At 48.1% G+C, this 27,924-nt stretch overlaps 1 protein-coding gene and 1 non-coding gene across 17 annotated transcripts; both read right to left on the reverse strand.

Moving 5' to 3' along the window:
• LOC119856431 (zinc finger protein 501-like) lies at positions 1 to 27,683 on the reverse strand. 16 transcript variants are annotated; one of them, XM_043515409.1, is made up of 7 exons: positions 27,331 to 27,666; positions 22,627 to 22,753; positions 14,957 to 15,068; positions 13,177 to 14,608; positions 11,195 to 11,411; positions 1,667 to 1,802; positions 1 to 1,478 (listed from the first exon to the last, which is right to left on the reverse strand). In XM_043515409.1, the coding sequence occupies exons 3-4, from the start codon at positions 14,994 to 14,996 to the stop codon at positions 13,431 to 13,433; spliced, it is 1,218 nt and encodes a 405-aa protein (XP_043371344.1). In that variant the 5' UTR covers positions 14,997 to 15,068; positions 22,627 to 22,753; positions 27,331 to 27,666; the 3' UTR covers positions 1 to 1,478; positions 1,667 to 1,802; positions 11,195 to 11,411; positions 13,177 to 13,430. The 16 variants fall into 16 exon arrangements, with proteins under 16 accessions (XP_043371344.1, XP_043371342.1, XP_043371340.1 ...); XM_043515406.1 differs by lacking the exons at positions 1 to 1,478; positions 1,667 to 1,802 and adding exons at positions 4,005 to 4,717; positions 4,839 to 6,249; XM_043515408.1 differs by lacking the exons at positions 1 to 1,478; positions 1,667 to 1,802 and adding exons at positions 4,352 to 4,953; positions 6,128 to 6,249.
• Positions 6,014 to 6,086, reverse strand: TRNAF-GAA. The gene has a single exon. It is a non-coding gene; the product is annotated as a tRNA-Phe (tRNA).
• Positions 27,684 to 27,924: the final 241 nt, after the last annotated feature.

A 27,924-nucleotide genomic window follows, 5' to 3' on the forward strand; every position in this document is an offset into this window, starting at 1 on the left:
AGAGGAAGAGTGTGTAGTGTCAGGAGTTTCAAGCAGTCATCCAGGTGGTTTTGATGACATGGTTATGGAGGATGATGAAGCGCCTGGGCATAAAATCCACTATTCTTAATGGGGGTAGGAGGCAGCAATCATTAAATTAAAAAATCTTCAGGGAAGTAGCTGCAAGTGATCACCAAAAATTTATTTGTGTTTACATCTGTACAGGAATGAGGCATAAAGCAGAAATGGGGGGAGAGGCTCTGAATTAAAATCAGGTTTAGAGAGAAATATGTTCAAACACAGTGAGACTCGATGTGTGGAAGAAATAAAATGTGATCCCCAGCTTCTTCCCCCAAGCATTAGGGGGGGATTAGCTGCCATCAGCTGCTGGTCTGAGGGGAGCAGTATAAGCTGCCTACCTGTGGATGCAGCCCACCAGTTGGTTCACCTGGGGCAGAAGGTGAGTGGCTGGGCAGGGTTGGGGTCTGACCCGCTGGGGTCTGGAATATGAACAGGGGTCTAAGGAACTGGCCTCCAGTGGAGGTTGAGGACGCTGAGGCAGTGGAGTCTCAGCATCACAGTCATCAAGAGTCAAAGCTGCTTGGCAGTGAACAAGGGGGGCAATGGCCCTAGTGGATTTTTTTTGTGCATCCCTTTCACTACATGCCCACAACAACCTGGCAGCCCCCAGCTTTCTGCACTACAGTTGTGTGCTCTGGGGGTCTCTAGGAATTGGTATTTCCAGCTGCATTCAAGTCCTAAAGGAGAAAGAAAATGTAATGCCTTTGAAAAGTGTTGGGGGGGGGGGGCTGGATGGGAGGGTGTCTAGGAATCACTCTGCTCTAGTCTCTTTTCTCTGATTTCCTTTAGAACATCAGAAGCAGGGCAGCAAAAACATTTGCTCTGTCTGAAGCTTGAACTCAGGACTGTCAGATGATGAGACTGATGCGCTGCCAACTGCACTAAGAAGGCTTGGAAAGGCTTTAGGCTCAGTGCATACAGGACCCTCCTGCAGCAGTGACTGGGGCAGGGAGGAAGCCTGGCATGCGCTGGAAGAATCGGGGAGATCTGGTCCCAAAGACCTGTTCTGGCAGCTTCCTCAGCAAGAAATGAATCAATCCTCCCTGCCAGTGAACAATCCACCCAGAGCTAATGGTGGCACGGGGCGGGGGGGGAGTCCCAAGCTATGCACCAACCTTCACATTTTAGAACTTACTCTCATTACTCTGGTATGGCACTTTCCATGTGAATAAGGCAAAGCAAGTTGGGGAAAGGTACATGGAAAACAGAAACCAGTGCTCCAGCTAAGGCCTGAACTCCTAAACCCAGCAATATTCCCCTTTGCACTAACCAGTTTGCACCCTGCAGGTGCGTCTTAGATAATGTTGGGAAGCAGGCAGTTATCAGGCTCTGTGGTTCTCACCTTTGCCAGGTAATTGAAAGGCTGCTGGTTCAAACCTAACTCAAGATGTGGCTTTTCAGTGATGAGACTCCAGTACCTTTTAACCGGAAGAAAATATCCTCTAGTGTGGTCTCCCCGGACCACAACTGCTGCCCCTGCGCACCACTCCCAGAGTGTCCCCCCAGTCCTGCCTGCCACCCCCAGGCAATTTAAAAGAACTGGGGGACCCCCGCCGCCACCACCGGCAGCACAATGGGGCTAAGGTGGCTTCCTGCCCACCCTCACTCCGCATGGCGTGCTGCTCCCGGAGGTGGCTGTCATGTCTCTGTGGGCCCTGGGGCCAGGGGGGGTCTCCAAGCGCTGCCCCTGCCTCGAGTGCCAACCCTGCCAACTGTGGCAATGGAAGCTGCGGGGCTGGTGTCTGCGAGCAGAGGTGCACAAAGACTCCCCCAGTTCTTCCACTTAGAAGCTGCTGCCAGAAGGGATGCAGGTCGCTTTTGGGAGACGCCTGAGGTAGGCACTGCACCCCTCCCAACCCCCTGCCCCATCCCCAAGCCCACACCCAACTCCCTCCCAAATCCTGCCCCCTCACCCCTCCTGTACCCCAAACCCCCTGCCCCATCCCAGACCCTGCACCCAAATTTCCTTCCAGAGCCTGCACCCCACACCCCCAACCCCTGCCCCAGCCCATAGCCCACACCCAACTCCCTCCCCGAGCCCACCCCTGCACTCCCTCCTGCATCCCAATCTCCTGCCCCAGCCCAGAGCCCACATTCAAACTCCCTCCCAGAGCCTGACCCTCTCCCTCTCACACCCAAACTCCCTCCCAGAGCCTTGGGGTGTGTGTGGGTGTTTGTAGGACTTGGTCCCATTGTGGACACCACCAACAATTATACAAACCTGCCACCCCTGTCCAGCCCAACCTTCTGCTGACACACCTCAGCCCCCACCCGTGCAAGGTTTGTTGCTTTCATTACTTAAATTCCAGGATGTTGAGGCATTTCAGCTCCCCTTTGTCAAGAGGGAACCTTCACCCCACTCCCAACCAGAGTCTTGTCCCTGGGATCACTGTAGGGAGGCTGGGTCCCTCTTTGTCTTTTCTCTCTCTAGGACAGGACAGAGTGCCTATAACTGGGGCATCTGAGCTCCTAGGACCTTCTGTGGAGCTGCCATTTCCCTTCCCCTTCTATGGTCTCCTTTGTCATTGATTCCAGCCTTTTTTCTATCCATCTTCAGCACCATCACAAGCCAGCTGCACTCACCTCAAAAAGACAAAAAAGAAAAGGAGTACTTGTGGCATCTTAGAGACTAACAAATTTATTTGAGCATAAGCTTTGGTGCTTAAGAAAGCTTATGCTCAAATAAATTTGTTAGTCTCTAAGGTGCCACAAGTACTCCTTTTCTTTTTGCGAATACAGACTAACACGGCTGCTACTCTGAAACCTCAAAAAGACAGTGCCCCCTGGTGGGTGTAAATCACTGACCTCTCTCCTCTCTGAGCACTGACTGCCCCTCAGTTTTTCCTTGCCTCGGTCTGTGCAGATGGGACCCTTCCCCCCAGGGTGGGAGGATTCTCCCTTCTCCTCTGGGGGGAGAGATAGCTCAGTGGTTTGAGCATTGGCCTGCTAAACCCTGGTTTAGAGTCCAATCCTTGTGGGGGCCATTTAGGGATCTGGGGCAAATATTGGGGATTGGTCCTGTTTTGAGCAGTGGGTTGAACTAGATGACCTCCTGAGGTCCCTTCCAACCCTGATATTCTATGATCTACCATTGTCCCTAGCAGCATCACAGGTGGGAATCTTGGAAGTACCAAGGTGACTTAGGAGGAGAAACCCTCACAGACCTATGCAATTGGCACTTGCCCCTAACTGAATAGGATTGAAACTCATGCAGGGAGACTGCATGGGCCACATCCCCTTTGGGTGTGAGCAAAGGAGCAGGCCCTCCTGTTTCCAAAGCATTCAGTGGCCTAAGAGCAGCATGGGGGACACACTCCCAGCTCTGAGAGCCAATCCTGCTGTCCTGGAGGTTGCTGGTTCATAGGGGTCACTTTGCAGCAGGGTCAGATTCTGTGTGTGGGAGAGAGAATGTGTGCACTGGACTCGGTGTAGAGAGACAATTGAGTGGATGGTTCTGCCACCCCCAGCTGGAAGGTAATGGTGGTGGGGGATGCTGTGAGTAGCTCAACACCTCACAGAAGTGGTGTGGGGAGCTCCAGATGTTTTTAGGATCTGCTATGAAAAGCAGGACCTGCCTGAAAAGTCCAGCTTTCCCCAGCACATTCACTGCGGGGCAACTGAGTTACTGTTTCTTTGGCTGAACAGCAAAGAATTGCTCCCGGTTTCCCTTCTATCTGCAGCATGATTAGCCTCTGTCGGTGGTTAATGAGGTGGATCTAGTTGTAGATTGTTATTCATTTCCCACCTTGACAATTCACACAGTCCCTTTCCCATGCACATCCCCAACATCACAGTTTTCTGGTAGCCGGGGTTGGGTTTTCCCTGATTTTCAGGGTCCTTATTTCCCCTCCACCTGGAGTGAAATCAGCTTTTTCCCCATCCCAGACATTCCATGAAATAGCAGCAGCAGCGCTAAGGAAAAGGGGAGGGAACATTTCCCTGCCAGGGCTGGATGTGACCAGGGCCCCATTTGTCCATGGTTTCCATTGCAGAAGCGAAAGGTTCCGTGGAATTTGACACCCTTCTTTGCACAAGGGACAGAGAAAGATCTTGCTGTTCCTGTGTCTGTGCAAAGAAAATTGTGCTTCTGTGTGAAAAAGTGGTAAATGGCTCCATGGTGGGACAATATCCTCAGGATTAAGAGCAAAGTACTCAGGCTGAGAACTGATTTAACTCCACTTATCTGGGATTTAACAAATTGTCTTCCATGGAGACACTGGAAACTTGTGACATTAAACCAGACTCTGGGGATTTGGGCTGCTTTAACTCATAGTAAAAATACGAACTGGAGTCCAAGATGGGGGAAGAGGAGAACCCTTAGCTGAGTTTAGTCCCAGGCTGGGGTCTCCTGGATGGGTGGAAACTTCCTTTGCGGCTGCCAGGGGACAGCGGCTACTGGAGACATACTAGGGCAGGGATGAAAGTGGAATGTTGCATGGACTTTATGCGCACAGGGCCCCACTAACTCTAAATCCTCCACAGTAGCAGGAGATTAGAAAGTCACACCTTGGACAATGGTAGGACAAGGGTTTTGAAAAGAAATTCTTTTTTCCTTCCCTTCAAGAGAAGGAAAGTAAGAGCTGGCCACTCAGGTGAAGAATTCCACTTTTTCCTTTGGCTGCGGAGCTGGAAACCAGGCACAGACGACTGGAGTCTCCTGAAAGGGGGAGGGGGGGCATAATTTCAAGGTTCAGCCACGCCCCTTATAATCAACAGCCCCTCCCACATGTGAACAATGTAGGGAGAGGAAGCAGCAAAGGCAGACCCTCCCCACTTACCCCTCCAGCAGCTGTTATGAGGGGGGGGAGTCTGGCAGCACCACATGATGTAGCAGGGATAGCTAACCCCGGTAGGGCACATGACCCCACATACTGCCCTCTGCAAGTTTTGCCTCTGAAATTAGGAAAATTCATGAGTTCAAGGCACAGCTGCAAACCCAGAAGAAAGCCTAGCACTACATGCCCAGGGTGAAGGGGTGTGCTAAAGCCTGGAACCAGGCCAGAAACCTTCAAATCATCAATCTAATGCAGTCCCAACTGAGCTACTTTGGCAATGACCAGGCTAACCAGGTAGGCTTAATGCACGATCCACAGCACATGCTAGGAAGATTTAAATCTTGTTGTCACAAGGCAGGAGATAAGCAGTGGACTTAGGCTAGGGTTTCCTATATTGCATTCACTCAAGTCAGCACCTGCCCCACCACAAGCTGTCACCAGCGCCCCCAGGTTGGCAAGAAAGGAGCAGCAGTTCTCACTGGAACAAGTCCACACACAGCTTTCAGGTTCCTCCCAAACCTAAATCAGAAAACTATCTTGCCAGAAAGGAGCCCACTAGGACTCACCATTGCTACTTTTCCTTCCACCCAGAACCCCGCTTCTTCTCCTGGGCTGCAAGCAGCCATCCCTGGGATGCCAGAGGCAGGCACAGGATTCTACCTCCAAGCAGCCAACCGCACCTTCCCAGGCTTTGGCAGAATGAATGGTGGCATTCTACTAACTCCACTGAGATTAGCTTAGCTTAGCTTCTGCCCTGCCTTCTTCAGCATTACCTTCCTCTTTTACCCCATTCCCACCTCACTTTCTCCTTTGGCAAGTCATGCAAGTGAGACCAGCAGGAAGAGCCGGTCTCTGTAGGCCAACCTCCAAGGGCAGAGGAGGCCAAGCTACAAGGCTCCAAGAGGTGACTGGCCTAGAGCAAAGAACTGGAGCTGGCTCCCAGGAAGTCAATCTTATGATTCATTTGTGATTCCAGATTGAAGGAGAGCTTCTTTTTCTTCCCCTTCCTGGGAAAGAGCAAGAGAAGAAAGAAAGAAAGGTGAGGTAAGCCAAGCAGATGCGGAAGCCCACCATGTCTTTTCCTACAGCAGCACCTGAAATGAGTGCCTCGGGTCAGGTAAAGAAACTGCTGTGCTTCCAGAAAACAGCTCACCCCTGCACAAAGAGGGATGAAAGCATGCCAAAGCCTGGGATTGAACCAGAGACCTCTAGATCTTCGGTCTAACACTCACCCAACTGAGCTACTTTGGCACCTGCACAATTTTTTTTTTATTTGGCCAGCTGCTTCTCACCCTGAAGCTTAGTCTCAACAAAACATCTCCGATCGCCGATGGCCAATGAGAGACTGACATCGTTTGCTATTTCATCACTTGAAAAGGAGATAGGCCAGTGCTTCAATCTCTGTAATGCTGCACTTCAGTTCATGAGGGGAAAGGTGAGAAAAGCGATCTTTGAACTAAAGGACTAGGGTTACCATTCTAACTCTGTCTCTTACTGTAACACTATTTAATAGTGCTCCACCCTGTGTTGGTGACAGTTCAATTTCTAGATATTAATGCATTTCAGTTACTGTTAAAATTAAAAAGTTTTTATATGCTCAAAGGAAATGAATTTTTTATTTGCTTATATATGGCATGAATAAATACAGATCGTAGCATGCAAATTTATTGTCTTATGACACAGAATATCATGCATCCAAATTGTACATTGAAATCATGAAATGAGCTACAAATGCAATAAAAAATAAGGTATTCAAAGGTTTAAACATATTGGGGATGGGGGCGCACCAAAGATGCTTCTTGGCTAGGATGCCATTTGGTCTAGGGGAAGCCATGACAGAGAGAGCATGAGTTAGTTTCAATTGCCTATTTTCAGGCTGTAGGCTGTGGGCACCCTGTTTTGTGGGAGGGACCCTGGTAGCTCAGACTCAGGGCTGGAACAGGCCCGATTTAGGAGGTAGCTGCATGGTTTATAGCGCTCTGATGTCTCAGACAATCTCTCTCTCCCAAAGCCTCAGATCTGTGTCCCAGAAGGCTCCTGCACTGCCTCTGCTCCTTTCATATTCTGTAGAAAGCAGCATCAAGGGTTAGGGGTGATCCATAGAGACTACGTGGGTAAAGATACTTCAGGAGTAAGCCCAGCACCCAAAGCAGAGGGAGAATATAGGGCTTATTCTCTTTACTTAGCCACGTGCTATAGCTCAGAGAGCTCCTTTAGATGTCTCCCCTCCCACAGCCTGGAAAAGGGGAAGGATTCTCATATTCTGGCCTGATTTGAATGAGGATCACTGGATCCTAGAACCATTCACTGCCCTTTCCTAGAGAAACCTGTGATACACAGAACAGGGTTGAGATCAATGCGTACTGGAGTCAAGAATTGCTCCCCTGGAATAGCAGCAGTATTGGGCAGCTGAAAATCTCACAGAAGGAGCTGAAGCATTGGTGGTTCAGCAATCAAAGTCCTAGACAGTGCACGGGAGGTTTAGGTTTGTTTCTGGACAATAGCAGTGCGAGTTTTATTGCCTCAAAATTTCAGTAGAAAAATTCAGACCCAAACTATGTGTGGTGGGGAGATTGATAGCAGTTTCTCTGGTTTTGATTTAGTTTGTTCTCTTATTCTCATTTTAAAAACTCTGGATCATTTTGATGGGGAAAATGTTTGTACAAAGCTGTTCTAGGAGCTGGACAAGTTGTTCCCCTAGGTCCCTATGCAGTTGTCGGTTCTGACCTCATGAATATAGTGGTGACTATCCTGACCTGTCACGTGGGGGACTAGGGCTTGATTTCCTGATGAGAAAGCTGGGATTTTGATACCAAGTGTATGTCTAGAGTACAATTAAAAACCCAGAGCTGGCCCAGGCCAGCTGACTCAGGCTTGCCGGGCTCTCGCTCCAGGAGCTTGCTTAGGCTGGAGCCCAACCAAAGGGATCCTCCCTGCCTCGCTAGGTTCAATGGCCTATAAACTGAAGATGAGTTCATAAATGGGAAGTGTGCACTGGGTGTTGCCACTGGACAGACTCTTCCTAGGGGAAGACCTACCCAGTTAACGTGATATATTCCAAAAATATTTGATGAAAGAAAGGCATCCTGGGGCTCAGTGTCTCCAGATTCAACTTGTTCAGGTTAGAAAGATAGATTTGGGGGCGGGGCGGGGGGGGGGGGAATTGTGAGCCTGGAAATAGCCTCCTGTGTGAAAGTCAGAGCTGGATTATTTTGAGCTCATGCACCCTTGTTACTAATGAAGGAGTAAAGGAATGAACAAATCAATGAAGCCTTAACATGTCATATGCATCCTCAACCTTTATCCCTGTGGCAGAATCTCAAGGACAGACAGAAATGTTACTCAGGGTCAGGAGGAGAGAGGAAAGCACTTTCCCTTGTGTATTTCCACAGTCTAGTGGGCAAGGAAGCAGAGGGGCTTTAGGGCATTTTCTGTCACTGATTTTTTTCATGTTGGTGTGGGAGGAAAGACTTAGACCTGCCAGCTCTGGGAACCTGTGAATGTGAAGTGACCAAATGATGAGTTAACAATGATGCTGTTGCACAGGATTTGATTGGAACTAGAAAACAAAAAGGCCTTAAAGTTGAACTCTTGGGTGAATAGAATGATCTGATTGATATTCAACCTTGGAAGGCAATAGATTGTTACATCACTCAGAACAGCCTGGCTTGGTTGGTTGGTGGGTTGGTTTTCCCTGATAAATTGCAGAGGGCTCAGAGAAGAGCCACAGGAATGATTAAAGGCCTGAGCAGGGAGAGAAGTTTAAAAACAAATCCAACCTTTCCTGCTCCTGCCAGTTATGACTGCTGAGGACATTTTCCTTCTCTGCTCCAGGGTCTCTCTTCTGCCAGATTCTCAGCAAGTCAGGCCACCCTGCAGACTATGGCAGAGTAGTTTAGTAATAGGCTACAGGACCCACCATGTAAGAGTGCAGCTGTTGTAGCACCTTGGTTGATCATGGACCAAATCCTGCAGCCCTGGCAGCCCAGGATAACCTCCCACTGATGGCAATGGGAATTTAGCCTTTGTAATTAGCTGCCGGTACCTGAGCTATGAACTAAACTGGTAGCAGACAGCTTCATTCAAATAAGTGAAGGATGTAAGTCAAAGAGCAAATCTGGCCATCTGGAGACGTCCTGCAATCCCATAACCACAGCTGGAAGGGAGAAGGGGAAAAACTCCCTAAAGTGCTGGGAGTAGCACCAAGGAAGTTTTTCAGTGAGATCAGTAGCAATAAATATGAAATGATGGAGTGCTTTATCCTCTGCGATGACGTTTGAATTGTGTTACTTTACTATGAGATAAAGCTTTAAAATATCCTGCTCTAATTTCAGGATGGGTCGGTAACCATAACTGGTCTCTGAGGGAAGTGGGACTTTCAAAATTTCCACGGAATTTAAGGGGTGGCATTCCCGGTTGGTCACTGAGGGCAGTGCAGTAGAGTTCAAACCGATAACCAGAGAGATGAGAACAGAGATTGTGGGACACCTACCCGAGACTAGTTGCAGAGCTGTAATGGAACAGGGTGTCTACACTGGCACTGGCACAGAAAGCTGTACGCCTCTCATCAGGGTGGCTTTTTTTTTTTTTTTTTTTAACAGCGCTGCTACTGAGCAGTTTCTGCAAACTAAGTAGCTTGGCAGTGTGCACACCTCAGAAGTTACACCGCAGAAATCTGGTTTACTATGCAGAAACTTGCCAGTGTAGACAAGGCTGTAGAGGGTTTACATAAGAACGCAACACTGGTCATGCTGGGTCAGAGCAATGGTCCATCTAACCCCGTGTGGTGCCTGAGAGTGACCAGTGCCAGATGTGTCAGAGGGAATGAACAGAACAGGCTTTTTGACCTGCAAAGTGAGGGTCTTTCACCCTGATCTTTAACTTCATTGTTGTAGATTCCTACTTATCCTATTTTACCACCCTTCCCCTGAGGTCTCTGGGAAAATCAGGTGTGAACCACTCCCTTGATATAGATATGTCCCAATCCAGCTGAACTGAAGTAGACTTTAGGCCAATGTCAGTTTGGAAAAGGCCCACTTAACCCAGCAGGTTTCTCAAAGTATCTATTGCTGTGAACCCCATGTAGCATGGATGTGTGAACCCCGAAGATATCACACATGAAAGAAACGCAAGGCCATTTCTGAGGAGGTTTCCAGAGCCAGGCCTGAGAGTTAAAGTGTTGTACTTAAAAGGAAAAGGGGCCTCAGCATCTATAAAAATAACTGGTTGCAAAAACAAAACAAAAATTAAATGAAAAAAAAAAACAAACCACAAAAAGAACAACTCAGAAAAGCTACCATCACACATCCATCACCAGTTTAGATTTTGACATGTCCTGCCGTATGTGACATCTTTGCTTTGAAAACAAGAGACCTGGGCAACTCTGTGGCTATTACCCTCTAACTGGGTAAAAGGTTACACATCTTGTCTCAAGTAATTTTCCTCCTAACAGATGATTTATTTAAAAATGTATCAAAATAAATTCGATTTTAAATAGAAATAATGACAGTCTATACTAGGTCTCTATTTTCATACATGCTATTTCTCTCACATATTCCTCCACTCTAATTCCCTTGGAGTGAGGTTTTAATTTCAGGATTAGCAACAATTTCCTATATAGTAGGAGGGGGCAGGGAGAGAACTAGAAGAAAACCTGAATTATATTGGAACACTGAAAGTTATCACATAATCAGCCTCTGGCGGGTCTGGCACCACAGCACCCCTTTGTGGCAGGGGTGGGATGGGGTGTCAAACCCTCGCCACTCTCAAGTCTCCCATGCCCATCTCTCTGTGGGCGGCCCAATGTGGCCCAATGGCCTGTTTCTGTGCAATCACTCCTTTGATCGGGGTTGTGGGTCCTAATGACCAGAGTCCATATAAATCTCTCCCAATGTCAGAGCAGTGTGGCCCAACAGCCAGAGTCCATATACCTTCCCCCTCACAGGCAGGGTAGTGCGGCCTAGTGGCCAGAGTCCAGGTAACTCACCCGAAGTATCAGGGCGGTGTGGCCCAATGGCCAGAGTCAAAATACCTTCCTCCTCACAGGCGGGGTGGTGTGGCCTAGAGGCCGGAGTCCATGCAGCTCATCCACACATGCCAGGGAAGTGTGGACCAATGGCCACGTCCCCCTCTTAGGCGGGGTAATGCAGCCTAGTGGCCGGAGTCCATGCAGCTCACCCCAAGTGTCAGGGCAGTAGGGGGACCTGGGCCCGCCCTCTCCACCAGGTCCCGACCCAGGACTCTGCTAGTGGTGGGGTTCCCCTTGGCCTTAGCTTGATGGGGATCCGCCTGCAACATGCAGAGTGTCGTTGCGGCACTCACGCACTTTGTCTTTAAAGTTCCCCTGGGTCACTCCCTACCATAAACACAGTGTACTCCACTTTGGGGCATCCTCCATCTGGGCCTCGGCTTGGCTGGCCTCTGGATCCTGGAGTGCAGGCTTTCCCTCCTCAGGAGCTGGCGGCGTGTCTCCTTCCCCTCCGGCAGTCAGCCCAGACTGAGAAACTCTGCAGGCTTTTATACGTGTTCTCCAGTTGGAGCATGCCCAGCAGAGCTTCTGGGGTGTGGCTTCCTCTGCTAGGAAGGAAGGGTTAACTAATTAACTTCAAGTTTAATTTAAATTGTCGCTGGTAACAATTCATTTAAAGATTACAAAATATAAACCTATAGGGCAGTTTTCTCTCAATTCCCATTTCCACCCAGTCAGCCTTGTGTGAAGTCACGTTCTACAATTATCTAGGAGCCTTCTATTTCTGTGAGTTCATTTCTCCCTGGATCTTCTCCCATAAGTGTGGGTGGAAGGGGTCTCACACTATGTGAGAAGGTTGCATTATGAGAAAAAGCACCTGTGCTCTATTTTCACACTTTCTAATCTTTCAACGTAGCAGCAGGTGGAGAAGCGATACAAATGCATGACTTAATAGCAAAGCTACAAGACCAAACCACAGATTCTGGACTCAGCATTCATGTATTCTGCAGTCTGAACTTGGAATCTGGTACATTTCCTCATTGGCAGCATGGAAGTGCTTCTTGTCCTGCAAATCAGCCAGATTGGGACCTATAGGCATGGAATGGCTCTGAAGGAATCAGCTGTTTCTCTCTGTGCTTCATGAAACTTTGGCTCCAAATGGTAAAAGACAGTTGTTCCCAATTTAATCATGGCATCCTTTAGGACCATGATCAGTGCCACTTAACTAGGGAGCAGTGTTCTAAAAATAGTATACCTAGACCACAGATCACCACAGCTTCCATCTCTAGGTGAAAATCAACCACTCATACCTGCAGTTTCTAGCCGAGTTCTTGTCAAATCTTTGACCTTACTTGGAGTAATTTTACACTTCTCTGCCATAGAATTCTTCACCAACCACACAATATATCAGTAGTGAAAGTGAGGTATAACTCCCACAAATATGCCCTTTTATTTCCTTAATCTGGTGGCACAGATTGAAATTAGGGATTAAATTCAGGAGTGGCTTAGAATCCCTGTAAGACACCACATATCAGGTATCTATTAAAAATAGGTATCTTTTTGCAGCTATATCACATTCAACACAGATTTCATTTTCTACACATTTGCAGCATCTGACAGTGGTGAGCTGAATAGAGCTTCCATTTTTCCCATTCCTATCTAGATAGGGATTGCATTTCCCAAATAGTAAGCAACATGATTCCTAACAGTTTAGGAAGGAGATTTCCTCAGGAGCCATCTCCTGAAGGACCTGAGCCACAACTTCTTTGGGAGCCAAATGCATGGGTATTTTGCTTAGTTACAAGTCATTGCTCGGGAATACTCTTCCCAGCCCTTTAGAAAAAATATTGACCTAACCAGTTTAACAGGGGGATTGGTTTGGTAAAGTGGAAATAAGGGAATCCCTCTGACTTACCCTATCTTCTTCCGTTGCTACAGAGGGTATTTTTCCCTATCCGTGCCCTGTTCCTGTTCTCTTTTATAGTTCAATATATTTTAAGTGAGGAAAATGGTAGTAAAAATATCTGGTCTCCAGCACAACCTGAAGCAACATCAGAGCAACTGGGAATGAAAAAAATGGTTCCCAAAGGGGGAACCTGATAACTAACAATTGCTTTGAAATGGGGGGGACAGTATAACCGTGATGCTCAAGGTTTGTTTAGACTAGGAAAAGTGATGGAGTTTAGGTCAGGTCAAGGGGAAAGCTAATGCCAACAGCAGCACCTAGGCTACATCTGCACTACAACTATAATTGTCTTTTTACACCAAGGTCACTAACTTGAGCAGCCAACACCACGTACAGTCCTAGTGGATGTAAGGTCCAGGCAGTTTTTGCCTCAGGGTAGCTTTTTGGACGACATCTCTCTCCCCTACCTTGAACTGATGAACATTCCTGGCTGGAGGGACACACACTCCTACAACTCAAAAGGAGAAGAGGATAGAAAAAAAATCCCAGGACTGACCCCAAAGAACAGGGAGTTGCAAAAGGCAGAAGCAGGCAACTCATCTAGGGGAGCTGAAAGACCACGTGAACATGGTGCAAAGGTCGCTATGTGGGAATTGGCAATTGTGATTTTTTAAAAAACAATCTTTGGCCAGCCAGGATCAAGGCATTTATTACAGTTCTCTCATATGTGGATTTTCTGATGTCTAATAAGGCCTGAGCTCTGACTGAAGCTTTTCCCACACTCAGAGCACATGTAGGACGTCTCTCCGCCGTGAATTCTCTGATGTTTCGTAAGGGCTGAGCTATAACTGAAGCATTCCCCACACTCAGAGCACGTGTAGGGCATCTCTCCTGTGTGGATTCTCTGATGTGAGATGAGGGCAGAGCTCTGCTTAAAACTTTTCCCACACTCAGCACATGTGTAGGGCGTCTCTCCTATGTGGACTGCCCGATGTCTGATAAGGTGTGAGCGCTGATTGAAGCTTTTCCCACACTCAGAGCACATGTAGGGTCTCTCTCCTGTGTGGATTCTCTGATGTGTGATGAGAGCTGAACTATCCATGAAGCGTTTCCCACACTCAGAACATCCATAGGGTTTGTCACCCGTGTGACTTCTCTGATGTATGGTAAGGGCTGATCTATAACTGAAGTATTTCCCGCACTCAGGGCACGTGTAGGGTGTCCACCCAGTATGGATTTTCTGATGTCTAATAAGGCTTGAGCTCTGATTGAAGCTTTTCCCACACACAGAGCACATGTAGGGTGTCTCGCCTGTGTGGATTCTCTGATGTGAGATGAGGACTGAGTTATAACTGAAGCGTTTCCCACACTCAGAGCACGTGTAGGGTTTTTCTCCTGTGTGGATTCTCTGATGTCTAATAAGGCTTGAGCTCCGATTGAAGCTTTTCCTGCACTCAGCGCACGTGTAGGGTGTCTCTCCTGTGTGGATGCTCCTATGTCTGTTGAGGTGTGAGCTCCGATTGAAGCTTTTCCCACACTCAGAACACGTGTAGGGTTTCTCTCCCCTGTGGATTCTCTGATGTGTGAGAAGGTCAGAGTTCCCACTGAAGCTTTTCCCACACTCATGGCATATGTAGCATGTCTCTTCCAAGCTGATGGTCTCGCATGTAATAAGGTCTGAGTGGCTACTGAAGTTTTCCTCTGGCCTGTGCTGAATCTCACAGGCTTTTGCTTTTTCTGGGAGTGCACAACTCCCAGAAACATTCCCTTTGGATATTCCGGATAACATCCCATGTGGTTCTACTTGCTCAGCATCTTCCTGCTGGGGTGTCTCCTCGTTCTCACTCACCATCCCGTCACCTGATGGGAGACAGACAGAATCCAGACATAGGTCACTCCCTGCACCAGAGAGAGGAATGGAAAAAGGTGTGAACAAACCAAAATACGTGTGGGAGAGATCAAACCTATCAGGAGCTGATTTTCCCCAAACGAGAGAGAGGAAGGTATCAGTTCGGGGCATGCATCTCACCAGAACTCTCAAGGGAAAGTGAGACTGGGGAGGGAGCTGCTGCCAACTGTCAGTCAGGATAGGTGGGAAGCCATGAATGACATCTGCCTAATGATTCCACATCTGCAGGGAACAATCCTGAACTTGGAGAGCTTATAACTTGGAGAGTCTTTGTAGGGCATCCCAAATGTTTCCTGTATTCACGGACAGTTTTTGAGATGGTTTACCCAATTCCTCACCTGTGCAGACAGTCTCGGGAGCACTTTTTTTCAGAGCCATAGAGGTCTGAGACCCACAGCTGTTCCCCTCAGTCCTGCTGCAAGATCACATCAGGTTTGGAAATTGGAAACCCTGGGAAGGAAAAGAAAACAAGGTCGGTCCATGGAATTTGTGGGATACTTGTCACAAGGAATATTCCATGGTTTTAACCCCAGCTCATTTTTAAGAAGTAACATCCCAGGGCTAGCTTCCTTGGCTCAAAGTGGCAGGAGAGTTATTATTATAAATCATATTCATTACCTTAGTGCCCAAGAGCCAACTAACCATGGGCCCCTGTTGTGCTAGGCACAGTACAAACCCAGAACACTAGATGGCCCATGCCCTGAAGAATTTACAATCTAAATAGACAAGAAAGACACAGAATGGGGGATGAGGTAGAGCCCACCAGCAGAGTGAACTATATGAAGGCAGAGTGACAGATCTGATGAACACAGGTATACATCTTGAGACTCTTACATTTAATGTTATGACTAGGGCCAGTGTTTTCCGGAAATTGCTGTTATTACTGCATTTTTTCCTGAAATTACTCTTCATTTCTGAAATCACCCTTCATATCCAGAATAGGTGAACAGAGGGTGCGTGGGGATGCAGGGTCACAAACCCCAGATTTCTGCCTGGAGACACCTGACTCCTCCCCAGGGCAAAGGGCAAAGGCTGGGGGCTGGCTGCTTTTGAGACTTGCTACCAATTTCTTCCCTCCTCATATAAGTCTGGGCTCAGAAAAAACTGTGGAGCTTCTCCTTGAGAGGCGGGGCACTTGGCAATGGGACACCAGGCACCCTCATCATGCTGCAGAGCAGACTGCGCTCGCACCTGCTCTTGACTGTGTCAACAGCACCTCTCCCCGGATCATCTCCCCTGCACGCAGCTGGTTCATGTCCCGTCTCCCCAGCACACAGACGGCCCTAGGCTCTCAATGCCCAGTGTCTGGGCCCCACCTCCTCCACACAGCTGGCTCCTGTCCTCTCCCGCAGTGCACTTTCAGGCTGTAAAGGATTATATATTGTTCATGTTTGTCAACTACTCTCTTTTTGTTGCCAACAAATACTGGCCCTATTTATGACTGTTATCCGTATCTTTGAGACAGCCCTTCAAAGCATGAATACTTCACAGACTATGATGCTGAGATGGGCCAGATGATACCGAGTAGGGCTGAGGGATAGGTTTCCTGTGCAATCTGGTATCACTAAGGCTGGATCTCAAGGCTGGTTATACAGAACTCCATCTTTTGAAGCTTTGCCCCATACAGAAAGGGGCAGTAACTGATTTTACCTCTTTCAGGAGACTGAAGAAGACAGACAGACTTTTTGGGGAGACACAGCTGAGTTTGAGCTGACTGAGGGGGGTCTTTTTGGGCTGCAAACTGACATGACCTGATAACCAAGACGTAAGGTTTTAATACATTTTGGAAATGATTGGGGATTCCCAAGAAGACTGTTGGTAAATATGCATTTTGATGCTTTTCTTGCTTTATATCTTTTTCCCATAAGGCACATTGACACTGTCATGGATCCACAGGATCTGTGAAATGCCCTGGCTTTTAAACCGCCCTTGGGAGGTGCACCTTGAGTGCACTAGACACCCAATGGGTTCCACTCTTCCACAAGGATAGGCCAATGTAGTTTCAACACCTACAACTGAGCCTCTGGCTTCAACCCTATTTCAAGCTGTGAGCTCTGCCAACAGGTCCAACTGAATGACACTCCTGTTCAGAGACTGTTCCTCATTCAATGCACAGTGCAAGTTTGTGCTGTGACACTGGGCAGACTTTTAAAACATAGCAGGGTTTATTAGTCAATCGAAACGCAGCATTGAAAGTCTTTAGATTAGGGCACAGAAGCAAAGAAGACAATATAGTCCATACTGGCCAATGCCCTTGAGTCATGCTGCCCTAGAAAACAGTTTGGTTTCCATTCACTGTACCTGTCCATTTGCCTTCTCTCCAATAGAGTTCCCTGCATCTGCAAGAACAGTTCTTCCTGCTCCCAAAAACATAAGTCCATAAATGCTTCACTCAGCCAAGGGGAGATCCTCCCGTGGACAGGTGACAATTATTCCCTTGTTTCTGTCGGGTATTCCATTGATGTGGATTGGTTCCAACCAGTCCTTAATGACCCATTCATATCACCCCATAACAACTATGTGACAAAACACCTCATGTCTCCTGCTCTTTCTAATCACAGCAATACCAATCAGAGAGGGAAACTGAGGTGTGTATTGGCATCATAGAAGTATCACCAAAGTTCCCAACTCTATCACATACACAGTGTTTACAGCCCTTGGAGAAAAAGCAAAGCACAGGAACTGGAGGTTAGTCCAGTGAGCACAGTGTAGGAGAAGCTGCAATCCTCAAACCTGGTCAAAAAGGAGAGGCATGTGGGTTCCTACCCATACAGAGGGGCTGGCTAGAGGCCTGATACCTGAGCAGGCATTCCTTGAGCAGACCACGGAGGCAGGTCAGAGGCTTAGCTGTCCCAGAACTGTGATATTTCAAAAGCACATTGTGGGGAATTAGGAAATCTAGTGATTCAGGTATAATGGGAGGAAGAATTAAACTCCCCCAGTGTGTGGAGAAGGCTGGGGAATTAAACACTGAAATTCAGGAGCAACAGCCTCCAATTCTTCCGATGAAGTGAGCTGTAGTTCACGAAAGCTTATGCTCTAATAAATTTGTTACTCTCCAAGGTGCCACAAGTACTCCTTTTCTTTTTACAGATACAGACTAACACGGCTGCTACTCTGAATCCAGAAAAGGAGAATGTAAGAAAGAAGACCTGGGTCATGCAATGTCAGAAGGGACAGGCTCCAAGATCCAAGGAGCCTGGAAGGAAGGCAGCTTGTGGCTGCTGCAGATGGAGAGAGCGGGGCCCAAGAGTCTCTACAAAAGAAAAAGGACACTAAGCTATCTAAACTACTATATGCCACAAGGGGCCACAACAATGGTTCCCGTAACCCACCCAGCAATATTGTTAATCTATCCAACTATACTCTTAGCCCAGCGGAAGAATCTGTCCTATCTCGGGGCCTCTCCTTTTGCCCCTCCACCCCCACGAACATGATACAGTTCTGTGGTGACCTAGAATCCTATTTTCGACGTCTCAGACTCAAGGAATATTTCCAACACACCTCTGACCAACATATTAACCCACAGAGACCTTCCTACCAACACTACAAAAAGAAGGATTCTAGGTGGACTCCTCCTGAAGGTCGAAACAGCAGCCTGGATTTCTACATAGACTGCTTCCGCCGACGTGCACGAGCTGAAATTGTGGAAAAGCAGCATCGCTTACCCCATAACCTCAGCCATGCAGAACACAGTGCCATCCACAGCCTCAGAAACAACTCTGACATCATAATCAAAAAGGCTGACAAAGGAGGTGCTGTCGTCATCATGAATAGGTCAGAGTATGAACAAGAGGCTACTAGGCAGCTCTCCAACACCACTTTCTACAAGCCATTACCCTCTGATCCCACTGAGAGTTACCAAAAGAAACTACAGCATTTGCTCAAGAAACTCCCTGAAAAAGCACAAGAACAAATCCGCACAGACACACCCCTGGAGCCAGGACCTGGGGTATTCTATCTGCTACCCAAGATCCATAAACCTGGAAATCCTGGACGCCCCATCATCTCAGGCATTGGCACCCTGACAGCAGGATTGTCTGGCTATGTAGACTCCCTCCTCAGGCCCTTCGTTACCAGCACTCCCAGCTATCTTCGAGACACCACCGATTTCCTGAGGAAACTACAGTCCATTGGTGATCTTCCTAAAAACACCATCCTAGCCACTATGGATGTAGAAGCCCTCTACACCAACATTCCACACAAAGATGGACTACAAGCCGTCAGGAACAGTATCCCCGATACTGTCACGGCTAACCTGGTCGCAGAACTTTGTGACTTTGTCCTGACCCATAACTATTTCACATTTGGTGACAATGTATACCTTCAAATCAGCGGCACTGCGATGGGTACCCGCATGGCCCCACAGTATGCCAACATTTTTATGGCTGACTTAGAACAACGCTTCCTCAGCTCTCGTTCCCTAATGCCCCTACTCTACTTGCGCTACATTGATGACATCTTCATCATCTGGACCCATGGAAAAGAAGCTCTTGAGGAATTCCACCATGATTTCAACAATTTCCATCCCACCATCAACCTCAGCCTGGACCAGTCCACACAAGAGATCCACTTCCTGGACACTACGGTGCTAATAAGCGATGGTCACATAAACACCACCCTATATCGGAAACCTACTGACCGCTATTCCTACCTACATGCCTCTAGCTTTCATCCAGATCATACCACTCGATCCATTGTCTACAGCCAAGCGCTACGATATAACCGCATTTGCTCCAACCCCTCAGACAGAGACAAACACCTACAAGATCTCTATCATGCATTCCTACAACTACAGTACCCACCTGCTGAAGTGAAGAAACAGATTGACAGAGCCAGAAGAGTACCCAGAAGTCACCTACTACAGGACAGGCCCAACAAAGAAAACAACAGAACGCCACTAGCCATCACCTTCAGCCCCCAACTAAAACCCCTCCAACGCATCATCAAGGATCTACAACCTATCCTGAAGGACGAGCCATCGCTCTCTCAGATCTTGGGAGACAGACCAGTCCTTGCTTACAGACAGCCCCCCAATCTGAAGCAAATACTCACCAGCAACCACACACCACACAACAGAACCACTAACCCAGGAACCTATCCTTGCAACAAAGCCCGTTGCCAACTCTGTCCACATATCTATTCAGGGGATACCATCATAGGGCCTAATCACATCAGCCACACAATCAGAGGCTCGTTCACCTGTGCATCTACCAATGTGATATATGCCATCATGTGCCAGCAATGCCCCTCTGCCATGTACATTGGCCAAACTGGACAGTCTCTACGTAAAAGAATGAATGGACACAAATCAGACGTCAAGAATTATAATATTCAAAAACCAGTTGGAGAACACTTCAATCTCTCTGGTCACTCGATCACAGACCTAAGAGTGGCTATACTTCAACAAAAAAGCTTCAAAAACAGACTCCAACGAGAGACTGCTGAATTGGAATTAATTTGCAAACTGGATACAATTAACTTAGGCTTGAATAGAGACTGGGAATGGATGAGTCATTACACAAAGAAAAACTATTTCCCCATGGTATTTCTCCCTCCCACCCCACCCCCCACTGTTCCTCTGATATTCTTGTTAACTGCTGGAATTAGCCTACCTGCTTGTCACCATGAAAGGTTTTCCTCCTTCCCCCCCCTGCTGTTGGTGATGGCTTATCTTAAGTGATCACTCTCCTTACAATGTGTATGATAAACCCATTGTTTCATGTTCTCTGTGTGTGTGTGTATATATAAATCTCTCCTCTGTTTTTTCCACCAAATGCATCCGATGAAGTGAGCTGTAGCTCACGAAAGCTTATGCTCTAATAAATTTGTTAGTCTCTAAGGTGCCACAAGTACTCCTTTTCTTTTTGCGAATACAGACTAACACGGCTGCTACTCTGAAATCTCCAAACTCTCACTCCTGTTCACCCCGACCTGATTTTATGATCTTTGACCTAGTCTCAAGTCTTATGTGCAATTTTATACTTGCTAGAGATAAGATGTCATTATCAGAAAATTGCTTATTAGCTTGCAATATGCATGGAGGGTCAAAGAGGTGAACATAAATAGATGGGCTATTAAGGGCAGGTCTACAGTACAGCCCGGATCCACGCTCTGAGATTGATCCACTGGTGGTCGATTTAGTGCGTCTAGTTAAGACCCGCCAAATCAACTGCAGATTGACTGCAGCTGGCTCTCCAGTCAACCCCTGTACTCTACCGCTGACTCTACCCCGACGCTCTCCCGTCGACCCCCCGCAGCGTACACCCTGCAGTAACTCAACCTAAGGTAAGTTCACTCCAGCTACATTATTCACGTAGCTGGAGTTGCGTAGCATAGGTAAGATATTTTGGGGAGAGATATAAGGAGAGAATCCCAGGTGAGATATTTTGACCCCACATTTTGAAAAAACTAACAAGTAATCACCAACAGGTGCAATACACCACAGGATTCTGAAAGAAGGGGTGGGCTTTAGCAGTTAGGTTGCTATGCAGTATCTCAGCAGTTGGGCCGCATTCATATATTAGAATTATTAATAAATAGTGATGTAAATAAGTGATGTAAATCATGAGTATTAATGCTTGATGCTTAATTATGGACTTCCCAAAGGCCACATATGGGTTGGGGCAGCTATTGACATTACTGTAATCAGAGTAAAGGAGCAGATATAGATATAGCCATCCTATTACCATAAGTGGATAAAATACCTCTCTTAGTTACCATTTTGTCAGGTCACCAAGGCAGTGTAAACTGAAGGAGGGCCTTCCTTCTGATGGACTCCCTTGTCCCTCAATCTTTGTTTCCCTATGTCCATAACTTGGAAGTATGCACAGTGCAAGACTCTCTTTACTATACTTACCTTAGTCTAATCATTATGCATATTGATCCTTGCCTATGATTCCAATTATAACTGCCTGTATTAAATTAAGTTTCTGTGTGTTTCACCAAATTTCATCTTCTCAAATAACTTTGAGCAGCCATGTAAAAGGGCAAGTTGTACCGCAATACAGAGGTGTAAAAATTGTACAGGCTATCCTACCACCCTGACATCATCAACGAAGTGCCCATTTGTGCCTGGGTAGTGGCCCTACTGTGGGATGGAGGAATGCAGCAAGGACTCAGGATCGGTGGATGGGGTTGCTGTGCATAGAGACGGGGAGGTTATATGGGGAGGGGGGTAACGAGTGGGAGAGGGAGGTCAAGAGTTAAAATAATAACGTTTGGGGGAAAATGTATAATGAAGTGAAACTGAACAGAAATAAAACTGGAGTGCAGGCTGTAAAGCAAAAAGGCCTGGGCAGGGATTTGGGGTTAAAGATCTAGGATCCCCCACAGCTCTAGATCCCCAAAACTCTCCTACCTCCCACTGATCCACCCAGCACACCTCCTGGGTGCCTTTCCTCCACACTCCCCTCACTTTCTTCCCATTATTCTCAGCCACCACCACGTCCAGGCACCTTGGGAGCTTCCTATGTTCCCTCCTCGTCTCTCACTACCTCATCCCTCCCTCTTCCTTCTTACCTCTAATCCGGCACACACACTACCCATGTCCTAGCACCCCAGAATTAGTTACTCCCTGCTTCTCCTCCCCTCCCACGGCTCTGTTCTCCCTTCACCCATAGGTCCTGAATGGCAACATTATACACTCTCCTATCAAAAGCTGAACTCATCTGACTGTCACACAAGACATGCATGAGTCATACACCTATTTACTCAATTTAGAATTCTACAGGCAGCATATTTTCCTTTTAAAATGAGGAAAAGGCATGAAAGCTCTAGTTATTAATGTATCCAATAATGATAAATGACTGACAGCACCAAAAAGGCATATGTCCAAAAATTATTCTGGGTGGGAGATAAGGCAAAAAAAGTGTGTGTGTGCAGGGGGGGGGGAGGGGGAGAAGAACTTGTCAAAACTTGCATGACAAATACAGGTATAAAGTTATTACTACTCAAGTTCTTTAGAGACCCCACAGCTTCTTATAACCCAGGGGACAGGACTCCTTACCCAGCCATACCACAGTCTCATAGTTCTCCTGCATTACATCCCTGTAGAGAGCTCTCGGAGTGGGGTCCAGCAGAGCCTCCTCTTCCCTGGTGAAATATACAGCCACCTCCTCGAAAGTCACAGGTCTCTGAAAGAGCAAGAGTCCAACACTCAGTATCTGCTGCCCCAGTCACAACCCCACTATTCACAGAACAGCAGCACCAGGTAAATGGAAGCTTCGGGAGGCACATGTTACCTGAGTCCCACCTCCACCTTGCTTAGAGCAGCCAGGAGGCATCAGAGGGTAGAAAAAGAGAACCATTGTGTCTCCCAGCTGACAGACTAAGGCAGGGTTTTCACATTTATCACATACCTACTAGCCAGAGCCTGAGATAGGAGATGGGGCTGTCTCTGGACCCTGCTGGTGGCTCCCTGGTAGGAATCCCAACACTCTACAAATAAACTATATGGAAGAAAGGGGAAGTCAATAGTAAAGAATATAAGTTAGAAGGTCAGAATTGTAGAAAATTGGTAAGGGAAGCTATCAAAAATCAATGATCAATGAAAATAAGAAGGAAGTTTTTAAAGGTATATAAAGTTCAAAATTAATCCTAACAATGGTAGTGGTAAATTACTAGACGGAAATGAAAAGGAGTACTTGTGGCACCTTAGAGACTAACAAATTTATTAGAGCATAAGCTTTGAAGTGAGCTGTAGCTCACGAAAGCTTATGCTCTAATAAATTTGTTAGTCTCTAAGGTGCCACAAGTACTCCTTTTCTTTTTGCGAATACAGACTAACACGGCTGCTACTCTGAAACCTGTCATTAGACGGAAATGGTGGAATTATCAAAAATAATGCAGAAGAGGTAAAAGCGTTCAATAAATATTTCTCTCCTGGGTTTGGATAAAAGCACATGACGTAGTCATATCATAAGATGTTGACGACAACACTCTTTCCATTCCAACAATAACTCAGCAGCTATTAGAGTTAGACATGTTTAAATCAGCAGATCCAGACAACTGGTATCCAAGAGTTTTAAAATACCTGGTGGAGGAGCGTGGTGGACTGTTGAGGTTGATTTTACTTAGGACTTGGAACATTGGGGAAATTCCAGAAGACTGGAATAAAGCTAATGCTGTGCCAATATTTAAAGAATGTAAGAGAGATGACCCAGCTAATTAAAAGCGTGTCAGTCTGACACTGATACTGGGCAAGATAATGGAGCAGCCGATACTGGATTTCATTAATAAAGAAATAAAGGAAGGTAATATAATTAGTACCCATTAACAAAGGTTTAGAACAAATAGATCCTATCAAACTAATTGGATATCCTTAGTGGATGAAGATCAAAAGTTTGGATGCAGCTAATAGTATTGATGCAATATACCTAGACTTCTGTAAGGCATATGACTTGGTTCAGCACAATATTTTGACTAAAAAAACTAGAATGATACAGTTTTTAATCTATTTAATGTATGCCAGGTTTATTTTGTGATTGTAAATGGGGAACCATGGTTGAGTGGATTTATTTCTGGAGGGTTCCCGCAAGGACTGGTTCTTGACCCTCTGAGGACTGGTTCTTGACCCTCTGCTAGTTAACGTTCTTATCAATGACCTAGAAGAGAATATAAAATCCTCACTGATAAAGTTTGCAGTTGCCACAAAGACTGGGAGTGGTGGTAACTAATGAAGTGTCAGTAGATTCAGGCTCCAGCCCTGGAAGTCTGAGACATTTTCCCAGCCCTGGCTGGAGGGTTATTTCCTGTTCCACAAAGAGGAGAAGTCCATTCCCAACTCCTGTGCCTTGAAATAAGACCCTGCCTGACAGGACACCCCATATTCAGCATAGTGGTATGATTATAATATGATTAGGATAGAATTATAATGCTTTTTGTGCAATATGCATCATGTGTGGTGTCATTGGAAAAGTTATGATGTGCCGAGTATGATTATCCTATTTGTGTGCATGGATCATGTTTGTATCTGAAGTTATGGATACAGACCATGTCTGGAGTGGTGGATATGCTGGAGGGTAAGGATAGGATACAGAGGGACCTAGACAATTTAGTGAATTGGGCCAAAATAAACGTGATAGGGTTCAACAAGGACAAGTACAGAGTCCTGCACTTACGATGGAAGAATCCCATACACTGCTACAGACTAGGGACCGAGTGACTAAGCAGCAGTTCTGCAGAAGAGGAGGCAGGAGTTATAGTGGATGAGCAGCTGGATATAAGTCAGCAGTTTGCCCTTGTTGCCAATAAGGCTAACGGCATTTTGGGCTGTATAAGTAGGAGCACTGCTAGAAGATCAAGAGACGTGATCATTCCCCTCTATTCGGCATCGGTGAGGCCTCATCTGGAGTAGCGTGTCCAGTTTTGGGCCCCACAGTACAAGGAGGATGTGGAAAAACTGGAAAGAGTCCAGTGGAGGGCAACAAAAATGAATATAACAGGGTTTAAGACAGAACTGGATACACTCCTGGAGTTAAGTCCATTAATGGCTATTGGCCAGGATAAGTAAGGAATGGTGTCCCTAGCCTCTGTCAAAGATGGGTGATGGATGGCAGGAGAGAGATCACTTGATCATTACCTGTTAGGTTCACTCACTGTGGGGCACCTGGCATTGGTCACTGTTGGTAGACAGGACACTGAGCTGGATGGACCTTTGGTCTGACCCAGTACAGCCATTCTTATGTTCTTAATAGGGGGCTGGAACACATGACTTATGAGGAGCGGCTGAGGAAACCGGGATTCTTTAGTCTGCAGAAGAGAAGAATGAGGGGGGGGGATTTGATAACTGCTTTCAACTACCTGAAAGGGGGTTTCAAAGAGGATGGATCTAGACTGTTCTCAGTGGTAGCAGATGACAGAACAAGGAGTAATGGTCTCAAGTTGCGGTGGGGGAGGTTTAGGTTAGATATTAAGAAAAACTTTTTCACTAGGAGGGTGGTGAAGCACTGGAATGGGTTACCTAGGGAGGTGGTGGAATCTCTTTCCTTAGGGGTTTTTAAGGTCAAGCTTGACAAAGCCCTGGCTCCGATGATTTAGTTGGGGTTTGGTCCCGCTTTGAGCAGGGGGTTGGACTAGATGGCCTCCTGAGGTCCCTTCCAACCCTGATCTTCTATGAGATTCTAATCTGGGCCACAGTCTTGCGCTCCTTTGCCCGGGGATGGGTGTCCAGATCTCAGTTTTACCTGTCACAACAGGGGTGCAGATCTCACTTGGGATCTTCACAGCACCTGTCACAACAGCGGGGTCTGACCTATGTTGGGGTCTCTGCTGCGCCTGGTGCAACAGGACCCAGATCTCACTTGGGGTCTCTGCAGCTCCAGGAACAACAAGGTCCCTGATTTTGTTTGCCGTCTCTGCAGCACCTGGCACAACTGGAGCCTGATTTCACTTGGTGTTGATGCAGGGCCTAGCAGAAAAGGGGCAAGGAGCTCAGTCAGGGTCACTGTAGCACCTGGTACAGCAAGGTCCCTGCTCTCTGTAAGGGTGGGTGCAGTTCCTGGCACAAAAGGTGCCCCAAACTTGCTTAGGGTTTGTGCAGTGCCCAGCAGACTGGGACACCTGATCTCAGTCAAGGCCTGAGCCACGCTTAGAACGATAACAGCCCTGATCTCATGCAGATACCTGGAGAGAAAAGCAGGAAGATTTTCAAGAATTTGATAAGAGTATTTCAGAACCGAGGAGAAAATGGGCCACCAACTAAGTATCTGCCGATACAAGAGAGAAGCCCAGCATGTGAGGAGATTTTATGTCACCATTTAAGAGTTCAAGAGAAAAGAGGGAAAGTTTGAGGGGAATCAACAAGAGAAGGGGATGGATTCTTGTTGCCTCACATGCACGTGGCCAGCAGGGAGCCCTGGGTGATGTGGCTTTCACAGGGGACAGGAGTGGGGCTGGAGTCAGGTCAGAACGGGAGGGGCTGGGAATGTGACTAGCAGGCAGTGGGTTGGGCAAGGTGGGGGTGGGGGAAGTAGCTGGGACTGGAAACCTGGGGTTGAGCCCTCTCCCTGGGGGATGCTTGCTCCTCCCTCCCATGCCCTGTTGCCAGCAGAGAGTGGCCCCCCCAGCCCAGCGGTATCCGTGTCTCAGGGGCTCTCCCAGCCTCTGCCCATTAACCCTCTTCCCAGTTCAGAAATCACGCCGGGGAAGGATTTCCCACCGAAAAAAGGACAACTCGCTACAGGTAAAAATGGGGCGGAGACGCCAGCAACGTGAGATTTGAACTGGCCATTGGCGAAGTGGGGAGCGAATGGGGTACAATCGGGGGGAGGAGAGACCTTTTCAGGGATGTGGGCGGGGGGTCACCCGCTGTCGCTCGTTGCTCTCTAGAGAGAAAGGGGGCAGGACGGGAGAGGACGGTGGTCCCAGGGCGGAGGGCAGCGGTAAATCCGAGGGGATCTCAGCCCCCCCTTCTCTCCCCACTCCTTGGGGGTCCCCTCCCGGCCACGTCCGGGCTGCACCGACATTTCCCATCCGCCCCTTCCCAGACCCCCCCGCCAGCCTCCCGCCCAGCCACGCGCAGGAACCCCAGGGCAGAGCCTGGCCGGGCCCGGGGGGCGTTGGGCTCCTGCTGGGACAGCAGCTCCGAGCCCCCCAGCCCGCGGGCGCGGCCCCCCCAGGGAGCAGATCCCGCCGCTGCGAGATGCCTGGTCCCCGCCCCCCCGGACACGGGGGCAGAGTCAGCGCCCGGCCCCCGGGCTCGCTCCGGTACCTGGAGGCTGCAGCTCCTCAGCAGGGGGCGGCTGCAGCGGGAGCAGGGCCCGGGCCGGGCCCGGGGGTTAATGAAGGTCTCCCCGGCACAGACCCTCCGCTCCGCTCCGCTCAGCCCAGCCCAGCCCCGCAGCAGCAGCAGCAGCAGCAGCAGGGCAGCTCCGCCTCTGCGCATGCGGTGCTCGCCCCAGCCCCCCGATCTGCGCATGCCCAGAGCCGGGAGACACAAAAACGCTTCGCCGGCTCCTGGAGAGGATCCAACGGCCCCGCGCGAGCCAGGCAAAGCCGCAGCGCCCGCGCGCGTTCACGGCTCGGCTCGGCCCAACGTCACTTCCGCTCCCTGGAGAGTCAGGAACTACATCTCCCATCCTGCCCCGGGGGGCGCGTCTGTCCCCTCTGGCGCCCGTAAGGGAGGGTTTCAGGGGGTGTCGCTGCGCATGCTCTCTTCGAGCCCCGCCTGACCTTCCTTCCGCTGCTGCTCGCGGGGGTTTGCGGTGGGGGCGCCCGTCGTTAACCCCTCCGTGCCATATGTTCAGTGAGCAATAATTTCTGACTATACACTGAAACTCCTCCCTTGTACTCAAGGCATCGTGAA

This window comes from Dermochelys coriacea, chromosome 5 (assembly GCF_009764565.3).
Source record: "Dermochelys coriacea isolate rDerCor1 chromosome 5, rDerCor1.pri.v4, whole genome shotgun sequence".
Classification (NCBI taxonomy): Eukaryota; Metazoa; Chordata; order Testudines; family Dermochelyidae; genus Dermochelys; species Dermochelys coriacea.

Bases quoted from the DNA above. Each gene is read 5' to 3' on its own strand.
- LOC119856431 (XM_043515409.1), bottom strand. From the start codon at position 14,996: ATGGCTCTGAAAAAAAGTGCTCCCGAGACTGTCTGCACAG. The intron at 14,609-14,956 runs GTGAGGAATTGG...TCTCTGGTGCAG, and splicing joins TCCCGAGACTGTCTGCACAG to GGAGTGACCTATGTCTGGAT.